At 45.7% G+C, this 14,147-nt stretch overlaps 1 protein-coding gene across 1 annotated transcript in view; it reads right to left on the bottom strand.

The window, feature by feature from the left end:
• GPR137B (G protein-coupled receptor 137B) overlaps positions 1-14,147 on the bottom strand; it is a 50,428-nt gene that overhangs the window by 13,260 nt on the left and 23,021 nt on the right. Inside the window, exons 3-5 of the mRNA XM_058542976.1 lie at positions 6,891-7,113; positions 4,569-4,718; positions 1,796-1,924 (exon numbers count right to left, since the gene is read on the bottom strand). Coding sequence (XP_058398959.1) covers positions 1,796-1,924; positions 4,569-4,718; positions 6,891-7,113 — 502 coding nt within the window. The remainder of the gene's footprint in view (positions 1-1,795; positions 1,925-4,568; positions 4,719-6,890; positions 7,114-14,147) is intronic.

Raw genomic sequence — 14,147 nt, forward strand, 5'->3', positions numbered from 1 at the left:
CATGGATGTTAGCTCAGGGCTGATCTTCCTCACAAAAAAATAAATAAATAAATAAATAAAAGAGTCATGAAGTTTTAAAACAATGGTACTCTTCTCACTAATTTATTTTGTTTTGAAAAGCACAGTTCTTTTTCACAATTTTTTATGGTAACAAGTGATGAGTTTATTATTTTTAATGAATTAATAAATGACTATTTAAAAAAATTTCACACACACACAAACACCCCTCCAAACAAAAGCTTTTTGGGATGCTTTATAATTTATTGGTGTAAAGTGTCCTGAGACCAAAGTCTGAGAACTACTCCAAATAATACCCCAAACAGTAGATGTATTCCACCACAATAGCCAAGTAGCTCTATATACACACAGAGTGTGTTAAGGATGACGTGTTTCCCTGGATAATGAGATCTGAGAGTACAGATCAGACTATCAATATTATTCTGTGTTCATTTAATAAAACAGTACTTTGAACAATAAAACATTAGCTTTTACTCCTTAGGGTTCAGATAAATACGCTCCTTCAGAGTGGCTTGGTTTGAGGGGGTACAGTTGCTAAGCCTCTGCGACACTAGAGATGAAAACCAGGAGGTGATGAAAAAGCACACCAAGGGCCTAGTGAAGCCTCGGCGAGCACTGAGATCTTCCCTTAAGAGACCCGTCACTTATTCCTGAGTCAAATAAGGTTCCCAGAAAACTTCAGCTGTCTGTCTTCAGAGAAGGAAGGAAAACAAGGCACTGGACTCAGCCTAGATCTGCTGCCTACCTTTCACATGTTCCTTTCCCAAGGATGAGGAAGTGTTTAGGGTCTGACTTTACAGAAGCCTCCAGGTGTTCCCAAGGCAAGTAAAGGTCAGATAAAGTGCAGAACCACTGTTCTGCAGCTAAAAATAATGAAAAGAGAGGAAACTGATCCCGAGAACTAGAAAACTGTGCCCACTGCTGTTCTCTTTTCAAGGGCCCATCACTAAGGGTGTGCTTCTCCACCACCCACCCCATTCCTGTCTCACTTTAATTTTTTCTATTCCTGGCTCATTAGTGACTCCCAGAGATGAATAAGAAAAAAATAAGATAAAACACAACAGGTTGGTTATTATATCTATGCTTTCCTTACCACCCACACTTAGCTCACATTGGCCAAAAACCATTCATTATACTTTTCTATGGGTTTCATTGATCCGTGATTCAAAATTCCACCACTAGTTAGTGTGGCTGGAGTAATTTATGCAGCAAGGCTCCCAGGAGCTCCCTCACTCTACCAGGTTTTGCATTTTCTGTCCTGCCCTCATGAAGATATTTATATAAAGTTGGCTAAGCGGAAATATGACCAAACTGGGGGAGTGGCTCTAGCATTCTTCACAATAATGTTTTTATTTCTCTATCACCCCATTCCCTAATCACCATCCAGCATAACACAGGGGTGAAGACCTGAATTACTATTCTCTATTTTTCCTTTGCTAAAAGGAAAGCTTATATATTTGGTTCACAGCAATTCAAGGCTCAAATACTAGTGAGGATGTTGCTGCACTGGGAAAACACATAATCACGAGCTCTGAGAAGGAAGGCCTGAGAAGCAATTTCATTTCTTTTATGAAATAAAGGTAAACTGACAAACATACCTCCCTCAAAAGAGAATCAAGAGAAAAGAAAGTCTCAATTAAATAGACAAGGGAACTTTTTATACCACAATAGGATGGAAGAGGCTCTCTACTGAAAATCTAAGAAAAAATTCTAACTGTATATGTTTTGTGATTAGAATTAGGAGACATTTTTTACAAACAGAAACTGGTTTACTTACAAGGTCCTTTGTAGGATTTCTAACTCGGAAGAAGTAAACTACTAAGGTGGTAGGTAAGAGTTCCCACACAAAAAGGACCACTCCAAAGACTACATATCCGGCATCTCCCAGCTGATTCTTCAGATCTGCCTGTTGAAAAGAGAGGGAGAAAATGGAGAGTCACTAGACTGAGGGCACAGGGAATAACTTTGATTTGAGTCTTTCTAATGTGAACAGAAATTAATTCTAATATGGTATAATTCCTTTCCCCTAAAATGTGCATGTTGAAATCAGATAATACTAATCGTCCAGACCTCAGATGGGGGGTTATTTAAACCATACAGGATAGATAATTATCTTCTTCAAAATATTCAAAGACAGAAACTGCCAATCTCTGATGTTTTATTACTTCACTCTCCAAAATCTTCCTTATCTCCAAATTAAGTCTCGCAAATTGAAGCTGATTTTTTTTCAACAATTGAATAATGAGAATGTTATGTTGCCTCCTCCCAAATCCTTGAGGGCAGCATACAACTGTTACCCTTGGTCTCACTCCTAGGATAAACATGTCAATTTTTAAACTTCTCTTCACATTAACTATATCCTATTCTTTAACCTTCAAAGCTTTTTACAGGCTATATTGTCTAGAAAAAAATTCTCAGAGTCCAGGATGAGATGGCTAAATAGACTTGCTGTCATAGTGTTCTCCCTCATGCTGCAGGGCAGATGGAAGGCGTGTGAGGAACAGGCACCTTCGGTTTGGGCGACTCTATCAGTAAGGCCATCATTTCAAAGAAAGACAATGCACCAAAATCAAGCCATAAAGGGCCAATGACCTACACTTAATCCTTTTTCCTTCTCTATTACATCATATTTAAAGTACAGTAATCAAAACTAATCATGCTACTCTTGAGAAAGATTACTCTCAAACTTTGCATCTCATATCCCATCTATAACGTCTCAATAACATGCTGTTCTTTTTCCATTCTACACAAATAATGTGCACCACGTGTAGCCATTTGTCTTGCTTGCTCCTAGATTATTTTGGTTGCAACACATAGGTCTAGATATCCATAGATAAATACCCTCTAAAAACAACAAAATTTTAAAAACTGTGATCATATTTTAAATTTGTTATATTACAAGCTCTTAATTGAAGGAAAAATTTAAATAATAATTTTTTAAAAGCCCAGTCTCTGTTGTTTAATGGGTACAGAGTTTCAGTTTGAGAAGATGAAAAAGTTCTGGAGATGGACAGTGGCGATGGTTGCACAACAACATGAATGTACTCACTGCCACTGAACTGTACACTTACAAATGGTTAAAATAGTAAATCTTATGTATATTTTACTATAATAAAAAATCCTTTGCATATTATGAATAAGTCTTTAATTTATCATTGTTTAAAGTTTAGATTTTTATATAATTGATTTTCTCAAAACAGGGCATGCCTTTAGCAATGCCTTGCCCAACTTCCTCCCATTCTATATTTATGGTATTGGTTTGGGTTAGGGGTGGTTATTGTTGTTTTAATCTTTCCTAATGATAACACCGTGCATGTCCCTCTTCTGAATTTCATCTTGTCCTCACAGGTTTAACTTAACATGGTCGTTTTATTCTTTCTTCCAGAGTCTTAATTCAGTCCAGGTTTTGAGCACTGTTGGGATTTAAGAAGAGGATTTGTATATAGTTAGGTATTCAATATTTTTCCAGCAAAAGCTAAGGTGCTTTTGCAATTCAATCCAGTCGAGTCCTATTACAGAAGTTCTATTTCTCTATTGTAATGGCTTATCTGTGTGTCTCTTTTCCTCAGTGGATATAAACTCCTACAGCAAGAAATGAGTCTGTTCATGTTTGTATCCCCAGCCCTTTGTCCAGGGCCACAGACAAAGAATCGATATTTCTCAAATGAGAGAATGCTAACTCATTCTCATTCTTTTTTATTTTGAGCTTTTGTGAACATGGATGCCAAATGATATTTCACTACCTTGGTTCATTTGCTTTATAATTTATGAATTTCTAGAATATGTTAAAAAAAAAGAGAGTATCATACTGAAACCACTGATAAAATAAGCTTTTACTAACACCTGAATATCCTCAGTCACTGTTGTATAGATTTCCCCAAATGCTGTTAGTATACATGCTCCATTAAAAAAATTAACTTCATAGTTTTTGTATTTTCTGAAACCTGAATACTATTTGTTTTACCTTTGCAAATTTCACCCTTTAAAAAGACCATCTTATATTTACGTGGAAGTGCTTTAAAAAAATTAGGGGCCGACCCGGTGGTGCAAGCAGTTAAGCGCACACGCTCCACTGCGGTGGCCCGGGGTTCACCAGTTCAGATCCCGGGCGCGCACCGACGCACTGCTTGGCAAGCCATGCTGTGGCGGCATCCCATATAAAGTGGAGGAAGATGGGCACGGATGTTAGCCCAGGGCCAGTCTTCCTCAGCAAAAAAAGAGGAGGATTGGCAGATGTTAGCACAGGGCTGATCTTCCTCACAAAAAAAAAAAAAAATTAAGGACTGCTTGACAAGACCCTCAGAAAGTAGAAAGGAAAGTGTGATAGTGTGAGAGAGAGAGAGAGAGAGAGAGTGTGTGTGTGTGTGTGTGTGTGTGTGTGTGTGTGTGTACATATATATATCTCTCTCTCCTAGTTTTCTCAGAAGACGAGAGCTGAAGGCAGGTCTCTATTTGGCAGCAGAAGCAAGGAGCTTATCCCCTTTTGCCACATGGGATGCTGCAAAGCAAAAAGTCGCCATTCAGGTGATGCCTCACGGGCCCCCACTGACCTGGTCTGACACATTATACCAGTCATAATCAAAGGAGTGGACATTGCTGCTCTGAGAAAAGGATAAGATGAACAGGTTGTAGCAGGCTCGGGAGGCGTAAAGCAGGATGACGGTCACACCGATGGCAGTCACTTGACACACGGAGGAGCCCTGGAAAAGCGAGAGCCATGAGGGGTGCACCCATTCCAGGTCCAGGACACCAGACTCCTCCCGGAACACAGCCTGTGTTTGCACCTTGTACACCCTTCGGATCTCAGGCACTGCAGTCTCCTCCAACCGTCTGTCAGACCCTCTACCCTCAGACCTTAATCCCCACTCCAAACCTCAACTGATTCCACACCCCTTTCCTACAATTACAAATTATCTTCAAATAGGTGCTTCAAAACCTGCAATTTGATTTGGAGATGCTTTTAACAGGGTTAAAACATGGGCCATTTGCCTAAGACCTAGGTTTCTAAGAACAAGCAAGTCAGACGGCTCGTTTTGTTAAATCTCTGAGTGCCTCTGCTCAGCTCCAACAGGACCCTCTTGACTTATGAGCCCAGTGCCCGGCCTCTGGCTTGGGGACAACCTCATAGGGATGGCGGCCGGGAGAGAGCTGTGCTGCTGACAGTGGCTCTGGGCTGTGAGAGCTTCCTCAAACCCAGAATCTTCTAGGCTGGGAGTACTGGAGTCCCGATGTGATTCAGGGCTTGGAATTATGTGGAAATTGGTGATTTGTGCCCCAATTTATGAAGCCATCAATTTCTAAAATCAGTTAAAGGACCTCTAGCTAGAAACAGATAGTTAACATAACCAAAACACTGAAATTAATTTTTGAGTTTTGCATTTGGAAGTCATTAACTAAATCCAAGATATTTTTTTATTTTGCCAGTAATAGATTGTTAGCTTCTCTGCCACTAGGGTGACCTAAATGGTATTCTGACAATCTAAAATTTAACCTCTCCTGTTAAAACCACAATTCTGTTTTGAAAAGCCTTGGATAGCCCCTATATGGGGGACAATACAAATAACAGAGAAAGTTAAGACAAAATCAAGTTCAAAATTCATCAAAAGGTATAAATGAACAAACTACTCTGCCACACTAATTTGCAGGATTTTGTAAGAGTTCAGCCAAATCACAGAATGCCCTGATTAAAGGCTTTGTGTTTCTGATATTAGAGGCACAGATTGTGATCTACTGATCACTGCTGAAGACACAACACTGTGGGAGACAGAGCTGCCTCACAATCTTCAGACCAAAGGTATATTATAGCCAGATGGGCCATGTGGCAATGAAGGCAGACATGGGGGAAGCCACAGGACACACAGTCACTGAACAGAAGCAGAGGAGCTACACAAATCACTCAGCCAGCGTACAAGTGAGAAACCAAGGCCCCGAGAGGTGAAGTGACTGGTGGGGCTGGGGTCCCACAGCCAGTGAGAGGCCCGGGCATCCGCTCCCTGGCCTCCACACTTCACTAGGCTTCTCAATGACGGCAGAGTTGGGGGTCAGGCTGATAGGGGGCACTTCGGCCACAGCTCCAGGCATCATATCTGCCCTTCTTTATAACCCTGGGGAACGGAGAGGAGAAAATCGAGATTCTAGGGTGTGAGGCATAGCTGAGAAATAAGAGAACAGGCCAGGAGCTGCCCTCTCATACCATGTCCGGCTCTATTTCTGAACAATCAGCACGAGAGGAGTGTTGTCCTGAACTCCAGGAGCGGCTTCCACTGTGAAGGAGAACCATCTCGGGGACACAGCCAATTCAGGGGTCTGAACCTGAGTCTCCACAGCAGTATGACGAGGTGGTGAAGACGACAGACCCCGGAGCCAGACTGCTGAGTCTGAATCTTGGTTCTGCCTCTACTAGCTGCATAACTTGGGGCAAGCGACTGCCCTCTGTGTGCCTCAGTTTCCTTATCTATAAAGGGGGGATAATACCTACTCCCCAGAGTCGTGAGGATTACCTTAGTTTATACACATAGAGTGTTTGTAAAAGTGCCAGGAACACTAGATGTGTGCTGTATTAATATTATTAGCACAATCAATCCCAGTAGTCCTTTAAAATTTTGGTTAAACTATTGTCCGTATAAACCAGAGACCTAACTCTCTTACAGTAATTCTGCACAGTCCAACACACCCTGAGCCACCCGGAACGGAACTCTCCTTGCATACAAAGTTCAGTGAACTACATACCTCTGTGTTTTGGCATCCACACTATGGCTAATCATTTGTAGGAGGTCAGGTGTGAAAGGTCTTTGTTGAGCTCTGTTTGCAAACCAGGGAACTATTTTTACAACAAGTTTAATGGAAGGATCTCGACCACATTTCTACCTTACCTTAGACTCCAAGTAAATGTTGGCTAAGGACATCTTAGAAATTTTGTAGAGACAGATGGAGAGAGAGATGGCACACAGCACGAAGAGTGTGTCATTAATGGCCACACGCACGGAGACGATCACCTTCCTCTCCCAATGTCCTGTCTTCACCAACAGGGCACAGGTTAAATTCACCAACAGGAAAACGAGGCTGATGAAGAGCGAGGCCAGGTAGAGGGGTAACCTGGAAAAGACCCAGAGAGAAATTTAAGGCACCATTCCCTGCATGCTGGCAGTATATTTTGGATCATTCCAGAAGGAAACCGTGATATTTTTTGGTTAACTGCTAGAAGCAGAACACGCCCCAAAGTTAACAAACATTTAAGAGCTTGGACTTTAGAGGCAGCCATTCCCAGATTCAAACTACAAATCAACTACCAACTGTGCCTCCAGGGAGGTACTTTACCTCTCTGCGCCTCACTTTCCCTGGCTCTGGGAGGGGGTGAGGATTGGCTAAGACATGCACACATCGGCTGAAGTGCCCCCTGAACGCCCACTGCTCACAGGACATGAGGAGAGAAAGAGCAGGGCTCGGAGTCAGAGCTGGTTTCCATGAGCACTGACAGTTCTGCACTCCGTGAACTTGGGCAAAACCAACCTGTGTGAGCCTGAGCGTCACCATCTGAAAACAGACCCAACAACACCTACCTTGCAGGCTGTTTGTGAGGATTACATGAGACGATGTTTATAAAGAGTTTTACTCCAAAAAGGTCCCTGAGTCTGAGCAGCACTCACTTTTGCTTGGGAACACTCACTCTTGGATGCTGTGGGCTGTCTGCTCTGGTTAAAAATCTGCCACACCACCTTGCCCAAGGCTGGACAGACACAAAGCTGTCCACGTCATTGGCCATTTATAACTCGCAGTTTCTCAGAACCACACACTTCCCAAGTGACCTGTGTGAGATCTATACAAAGACTTCTCAGATTTACTAAAAGCAAAATCAGCAGCCTCAAGTTTCTCTTTAGGACTGTCCGTATCATGTTTACGTCAGGCAGACGCTGTTCAATAGGCATGCAAATAAGGAACAGACTTGCTTGGCTCAAAAATAACTACTATCAAGACTGGTTTAAGCTGAATATGTGTGCAAGTCCAAAAGCAGAAATCCATCAGTTAGAAGTGGTTTTGAAGCTACAGAGTGATGTTGGTGTCTTCAAAAGCCATCACAGACCAGGACACAGAAACCTGGATTCTAGTCCCAGCTCCAGACATCACACCACTGACAGGAGCCCATGTGATGAGGGAGGGAGGGAGGAGAAAAGGGAGGGAGAGAGAGGGAGGGAGGGACCAGGCTGGGGAGAGGGAGGGAGGGAGGGAGAGAAGTGCAGAGGTGGAGGTGCAGTTTTATTTCCTGCCCTCGATGTCGGGGTGATATAATAAACCCCCCTTACCCAAGCTAATTTGAATGGGATTTTATGTCTTGCAATTAATAATTTACTATCCACTGGCAAAGTCTCTCACACAATTTTCAGAACTCACATTCTACCAAAGAAACTTTGCCTACCTCACTCCTTCTCATCCTTCAGATCTTAGCTCAAATATCACTTCTTCCAAGAAGCCTTTCCTGACTCCCTCCTGCACCCCCCTTACAACACACACGCGCGCGCGCTATCAGGTCTCTGATATCTGCCTTCCTGCCCCCTGGACTTTAGCCTTCAGACTTACCACCAGTTTACAATAAAGCATATGGACAACGGTCTGACCAATGCCTGCCTCTACATAGGCAGTAAACTCTGTGAAGATAGAGATTCTGGCTCTTTCCTTCATCCCCCTCTATCAACACTGTATACAGTAGGAGCTCAATAAATATGTTTAAGAGGAGGGAGGGAAGAAGAAAAGAGTCAGTCCAGGTGAAGATGTGCATTTTGAATCCAAAAGTGTTACATTAGATCTCCAGGCAAGGGCTGCCCTTTTCTTTCCTATCAACACTCCATCGCAGCAGTTACTAGATCTTTCCCTTTCTTGGGGAAACAACCAAAAATTGAGGAACTGCATCTTTCAAGGTAGAGAGAAAGGACTGGGGGCTGGCCACTCCTCAGGAATAGGTTTACAGTAGATTGCAGGAAGAGAAGAAACAGTCCTGCATCGAATGAATACTGTCCACGTTGCAAGATGCTCCTGATCTTAGCAATGTGCAAGTGCGAAGCAGAGTGTCCTCTCAAGCTGGTGCTGAGATAAGGAGACGGAGAAGGCACGGCCGCGGCCTGGGCAGCAGCATGGTGGGATACTGGACGGACGGACGAAGTACATGGAAGGGACAGAGGAGACAGTATAATATGTACCCAGTTGGAAAGGCAGGAAAGAACATGCTCAGCCTGGGCTGGTGAGTGTCTGCTAGGCCTGACTGAGCAAAAGCCCACAGGAGAGGGAGACGGGGTGGGAGAGAACCCAGAGGGGGCCAGGCAGGAGACACTGGGGAACACACAAGGCTGATAAGCAGAGGAATGACAGATGTGGCCCTGTTTGTGTCTGAGAAAGACGATTTGGGGCACAGTGTGGAGTCTGGACGGATGAAGAGATTGCAGTTAGGAGAGACGATGGCCCCAGGGAGCTGAGGAAGGCAGCACGCCAGAGGCAGGATGATAGGGACCCAGCGGGACCAGGACACAGGGTGGAGCCATGAAGGGAGATAAGAGATATGCAAGAGGGGCACCAGGCGGCTACCACCCACTGGCCCGGGACAGGGCTTGTATGAACGGGGCCCCCTGGAGTCGTGCCACGTGAGGGTAGTGGCAGGCAGGGCTTTAAAGACTTGGAGATTCCATCTCGTGTAGTTATGCACTCAAAACTTTTCAAGAAGAAACAAATTTTTTTGTTAAAATAAACACGAATTAGTTGCCAAGGACAGTATCTTTTATAGGACGCGATCACTAGTCAAGGCCCTTCCAACCACCCCACTCTCTCACGGACTGTGACGGTCCTGCCGCTCCCTCTGCAGGGAGTGCTCGCCCCCAGCTCCTCCCGGCCAGCTGCTTCTCAGCCAAGTCTCTGCCTCAGGGAGCCCAGAGGCCCTCCCTACTGCCCACTGTCCTTCCCTCTCACAACATGCTGGGGGTTACCTCCACAGCACACGGGACAGCTGTGCAGTTCCGGCGCTGGCACCCCCCCGAGCAGACAGAGCTCAGGAAGGGCAGCCCCCATGTGTCCCCAGCACCCAAAAGCCATGCTGGGCTCATGCTAACCGCTCAGTACTCCTGCCCTATGCTTCAAGTCTAGGACACTCTGCTTCACACTTGCACATTGCTAAGATCAGGAGCACCTTGCAATGTGGACAGTGTTCATTCAATGCAGGACTGTTTCTTCTCTTCCTGCAGTCTACGGTAAACCCTGTGGTGTGCCTTCATCAGGAAATCATGCAATTTGCATGTGACCTTGCGCCAAGGACCTAACCAGGCCAAGCCTGAGCTTCCTCCTCTATACCACGTGAGGCGGGAGTTCTGCGCCAGTCTCGAAGGGCTGCTGAGAGGGCCAGGGGAAACAACGCATGGGGGACAGTCAGCACAGCGCCTGGCTCACGGTAAATTATTATGATTTTTATTTGTTCCCCTCCACGTTTTCACAGTGATGGGGGAAATCGAGCATGGAGAGAGAGACAAAGGCAGGATCATTTGGGAGTCACCAAATATCTGCATTCTGGTACCCTGAAAGCCCTATTTTTTATTGTTTTATCACTGTGTGCTGTGTTTTTGTGAAAAACACACAAGGTTGGAAACATCCAGTTCCTGGAATTGGCCCTATTGTTTCTGGACCTTTGCTGGTGTGTGCACACACTTTCTACCCATGTGACAGCAACAAGCCTCCGGAAAAAGCACAATCTGGACATTTAGCTTTTCCAGATGACTCCTCATAGGTGTTGTTTTCAATACTTTTGTGGATACAAATTCTCATTCCTCTTTCTTTATTATAAAAGTAATACATGACCGCTAGAGGACGTTGGGAAAGTACCAAAGGGTAAAGGCAAGGAAGCAAGGCATAACTCACCACCCAGACGGTGCGGTGCCCACGACTGCGCGTGTGGCGTGGCTCCCTGCCGCCCTTTCCATCTTGGACTATCACACAACGGCGACCAAGCCGCCACTCCACCCTCCTTCCTTCCTCTTGTCCTGCCGTCATCTGCCCTGCGTGACAGAGAAGTCGGCGTGGGAGACAGAGTCGCGACATCAGGAGAGGCTCTTGGCCACTCTGGGAGCCGTGTCCTCCTCTGTGAAGCGGAGGTGACACCTCCCCTCCTGTCTCAAGGAGCTGCTGAGAGACTTCACGGGGCCCTGCGCCTGGTGCCTCACTCTCTCCTCTGACGTCACCCCACAGAGCCTCACAGGAGCCTCTCCTTCCATCAACAGCAACTTCCAGAAAAAGGCTTCACTTCCTCCCATCATTACTTCCTCCACAGATACTCCCCCTTGTAAATGGGCTCTGCCGGTCCCCGAGCCCCCACAACCTACTCACTAAACTCCCAGCCGCCAACCTTCCCCACCTTCCCGGAGCTGCCCTCCCCTCGCTCCACAGCCCTCCCCCCGGCCCTCATTCTCCCCCCACCTCAGCCTGCCCCTGGAGAGCCCCTGGTTCCTCTTCCTCGTCGTCTTTCCCCCGTGGCTCTCCCCTCAACACCCTCTTCCAGGGGAAATACGTTCCCTTCTACGGCTTCAGTTACAGCTTTTGTACGACCATGTTCAAAAAGCTCGTCTCGGGCGGCTGCCTCTGTCCTAAGTCCAGACTCCTGCTCCAGACAGCCTGCCTTTGATGCCTTGTCACCTCAGGCCGTGTCCAAAGCTCAATTCCTAACGCTCCTCCTCCAGCATGTCTCTGAGTTTTCCTAATAACCACAATTCCACCATAATTTTTCACAGATTCCTAAACTGTAAAGATCTTCTTTGATTCCACCCCCGACCCCACCCCCATTTAATCAGTTGTGAGGCTCAACAGATTCTTTATTCGCACTCTCCTACCTGTGCCCCTTTCCCATCCTCACCACCACACACCTTCTAGCTAGAAGTAATGTCACAGTTTCCTAATCCACCTCTGCCCTAAACCCCACCCTTGCACCCTCCAATCCCCTGCACTGTAGGGCCAGACCCATTTATGGGCACCCATGTGCTCATTAAACCAATCTACCCACAGTCCCCAAACCCGTACAGATGTCCCCACCTCCCTGTCTTCACACAAGCTGATTTTTCTGCCTAAAACCACCTTGCCCCTGATTTCTATCAAATCCTACTCTCAGCCTACAGGACCACCTGCTAAACAAAAGCCTGTTATGTCAGCAAAGCCTGGCTTGTTATATTTTTTTTTTTTTTTTTGTGAGGAGATCAGCCCTGAGCTAACATCCGCCAATCCTCCTCCTTTTTTGCTGAGGAAGACGGCCCTGGGCTAACATCGGTGCCCATCTTCCTCCACTTTATATGGGACGCCGCCACAGCATGGCTCACCAAGCAGTGCGTCGGTGCGCGCCCGGGATCCGAACCAGCGAACCCCGGGCCGCCGCAGCGGAGCGCGCGCACCTAACCGCTTGCGCCACCAGGCCGGCCCCGTTATATTTTTTATTTATTAAAAAAAATTAAAAATGGAAGGAAAACAGTTGAAAATGTTTAAAATCAAAGTTACTTTTGAGCACTCGCACACCCCGTGTTCCCATTTCCCAAGCCAAAGATTAAAAAATATAGACTGAGAAAGAGAAAAACCGAGTCAAATGGGCACCAACTCCAGCAACACTCAGAGCTGGTAGATGTGTTAGTGAAAGGCGGATGGCAAGCAGAAAGTAAAGGGGTTCTTGCCTGGGTTGAACATAAGTTATCTTCAAGAACACAGACTTGCTATCGGAGTAGCTTGGGGTGGGAAGTTTCAACTAGCTCTAGACTAATGGCTTGTGATGCATTTCAAATGCGTTGTGATTAAATGAGGGAAGCCAGGCTATCCTGAAGCCAAAATATCAAAGCATTTCAAGGGATAAATCGTGGCCTGAAATATCTACAGTGGCCTCTGGCTGAAGAGAAATGGGGAATTAAATAGAGGAGACTAAAGATGTGCCTAAATATGAACAACTCCCAGGATTTCTTTACACTTGGCAACTAAGTTACTAGATCTGAGTTAACAGGCTTCTCCCATTGAAACCTCACCGTCCTGGCTTCAAGAAATTCTTAGTTTCTCTGGCCCACACATCCCACTTCTAATATCTGGACCCAGTGTATTTCTCCTCTACTTCCCCCTTCACCTCCGCAGATCCCCTCCCAGTCAAAGCAGTCACACACACCAGCACAGCCTCTCGGGCTGTCTGTGCTTTGGTTCACAGGTCAAGTACTGTCCCCATGCTCACATCCTCTCATGCATCTTCCCACCAGAAAGACCCCATCCCCCAAGTGCTCAGAGGTTGAAAACAGTCTTCCTTTCCCACCAGTGCTTTCATATTTCCCTTCTAGAAAACACCTCATTACCCCAGCCTCAATGAACCATTTCCAAGGTAAGATTGGCTCCATGATCCAACCAGGACATTCTCCCCTCCCCGCAATCTTTACTCATTCTCTGCTCCCCAGTTCCCCCAGCTGATCTACATTTCCGGGCGAGGGGACGGAGGGCCAGAATTATGGGTAAAGAGGAAAGGCCAGCTTTTTTCCTATGAGAGAAGGGAGGGAATCGTCTACTTGGACTTGCTACTGTCGCCTGTCCTCCTTAGCACCAACATCATCCATGGTGGACTCTGAAGTCCCAGCTGAACAGTCTGGTAGAAACATGACCCAAACCACCCAAAAAGTAGTGAAGGGAGACTGCAGATCAGGTGAAAAATAAAGCATGGCACCACGAGTCTCACTACTCGTCTCCTGGCCAGAGTGCTGTCACCTAACTTCCTGAACTTCAGTTTCCTTGGATATAAGATGGGGATTAAAATATACAATTTAAGATGATATATATTTCAATAAAATATAATATGTACACATTTTTACGTATTTTTAAAATAACAAAATTTTCATTTTGACTCAAGAAGATAACTGGTCAAAGTCGCCTTTCCAGAAATGCTTGCCCGTGGCAGCAGAGCTCTCCCGGGCAGGGACATCAGGCCTGCCCCAACTCACACCTTCTGGATGCCCTGTCTCCCTTGCCCCTCCGGCCAGTCTGACCAGGCTGTTGTGGGGGAGTCACACTCTTTGAAAATTTAGGGAAAACTATGGATCCTCTGCACAGGAAAAACATGCATACGCATGTCTTCACATAAATTTGGCAGGAGATTT

This window comes from Diceros bicornis, chromosome 6 (assembly GCF_020826845.1).
Source record: "Diceros bicornis minor isolate mBicDic1 chromosome 6, mDicBic1.mat.cur, whole genome shotgun sequence".
In the NCBI taxonomy this organism is placed as follows: Eukaryota; Metazoa; Chordata; class Mammalia; order Perissodactyla; family Rhinocerotidae; genus Diceros; species Diceros bicornis.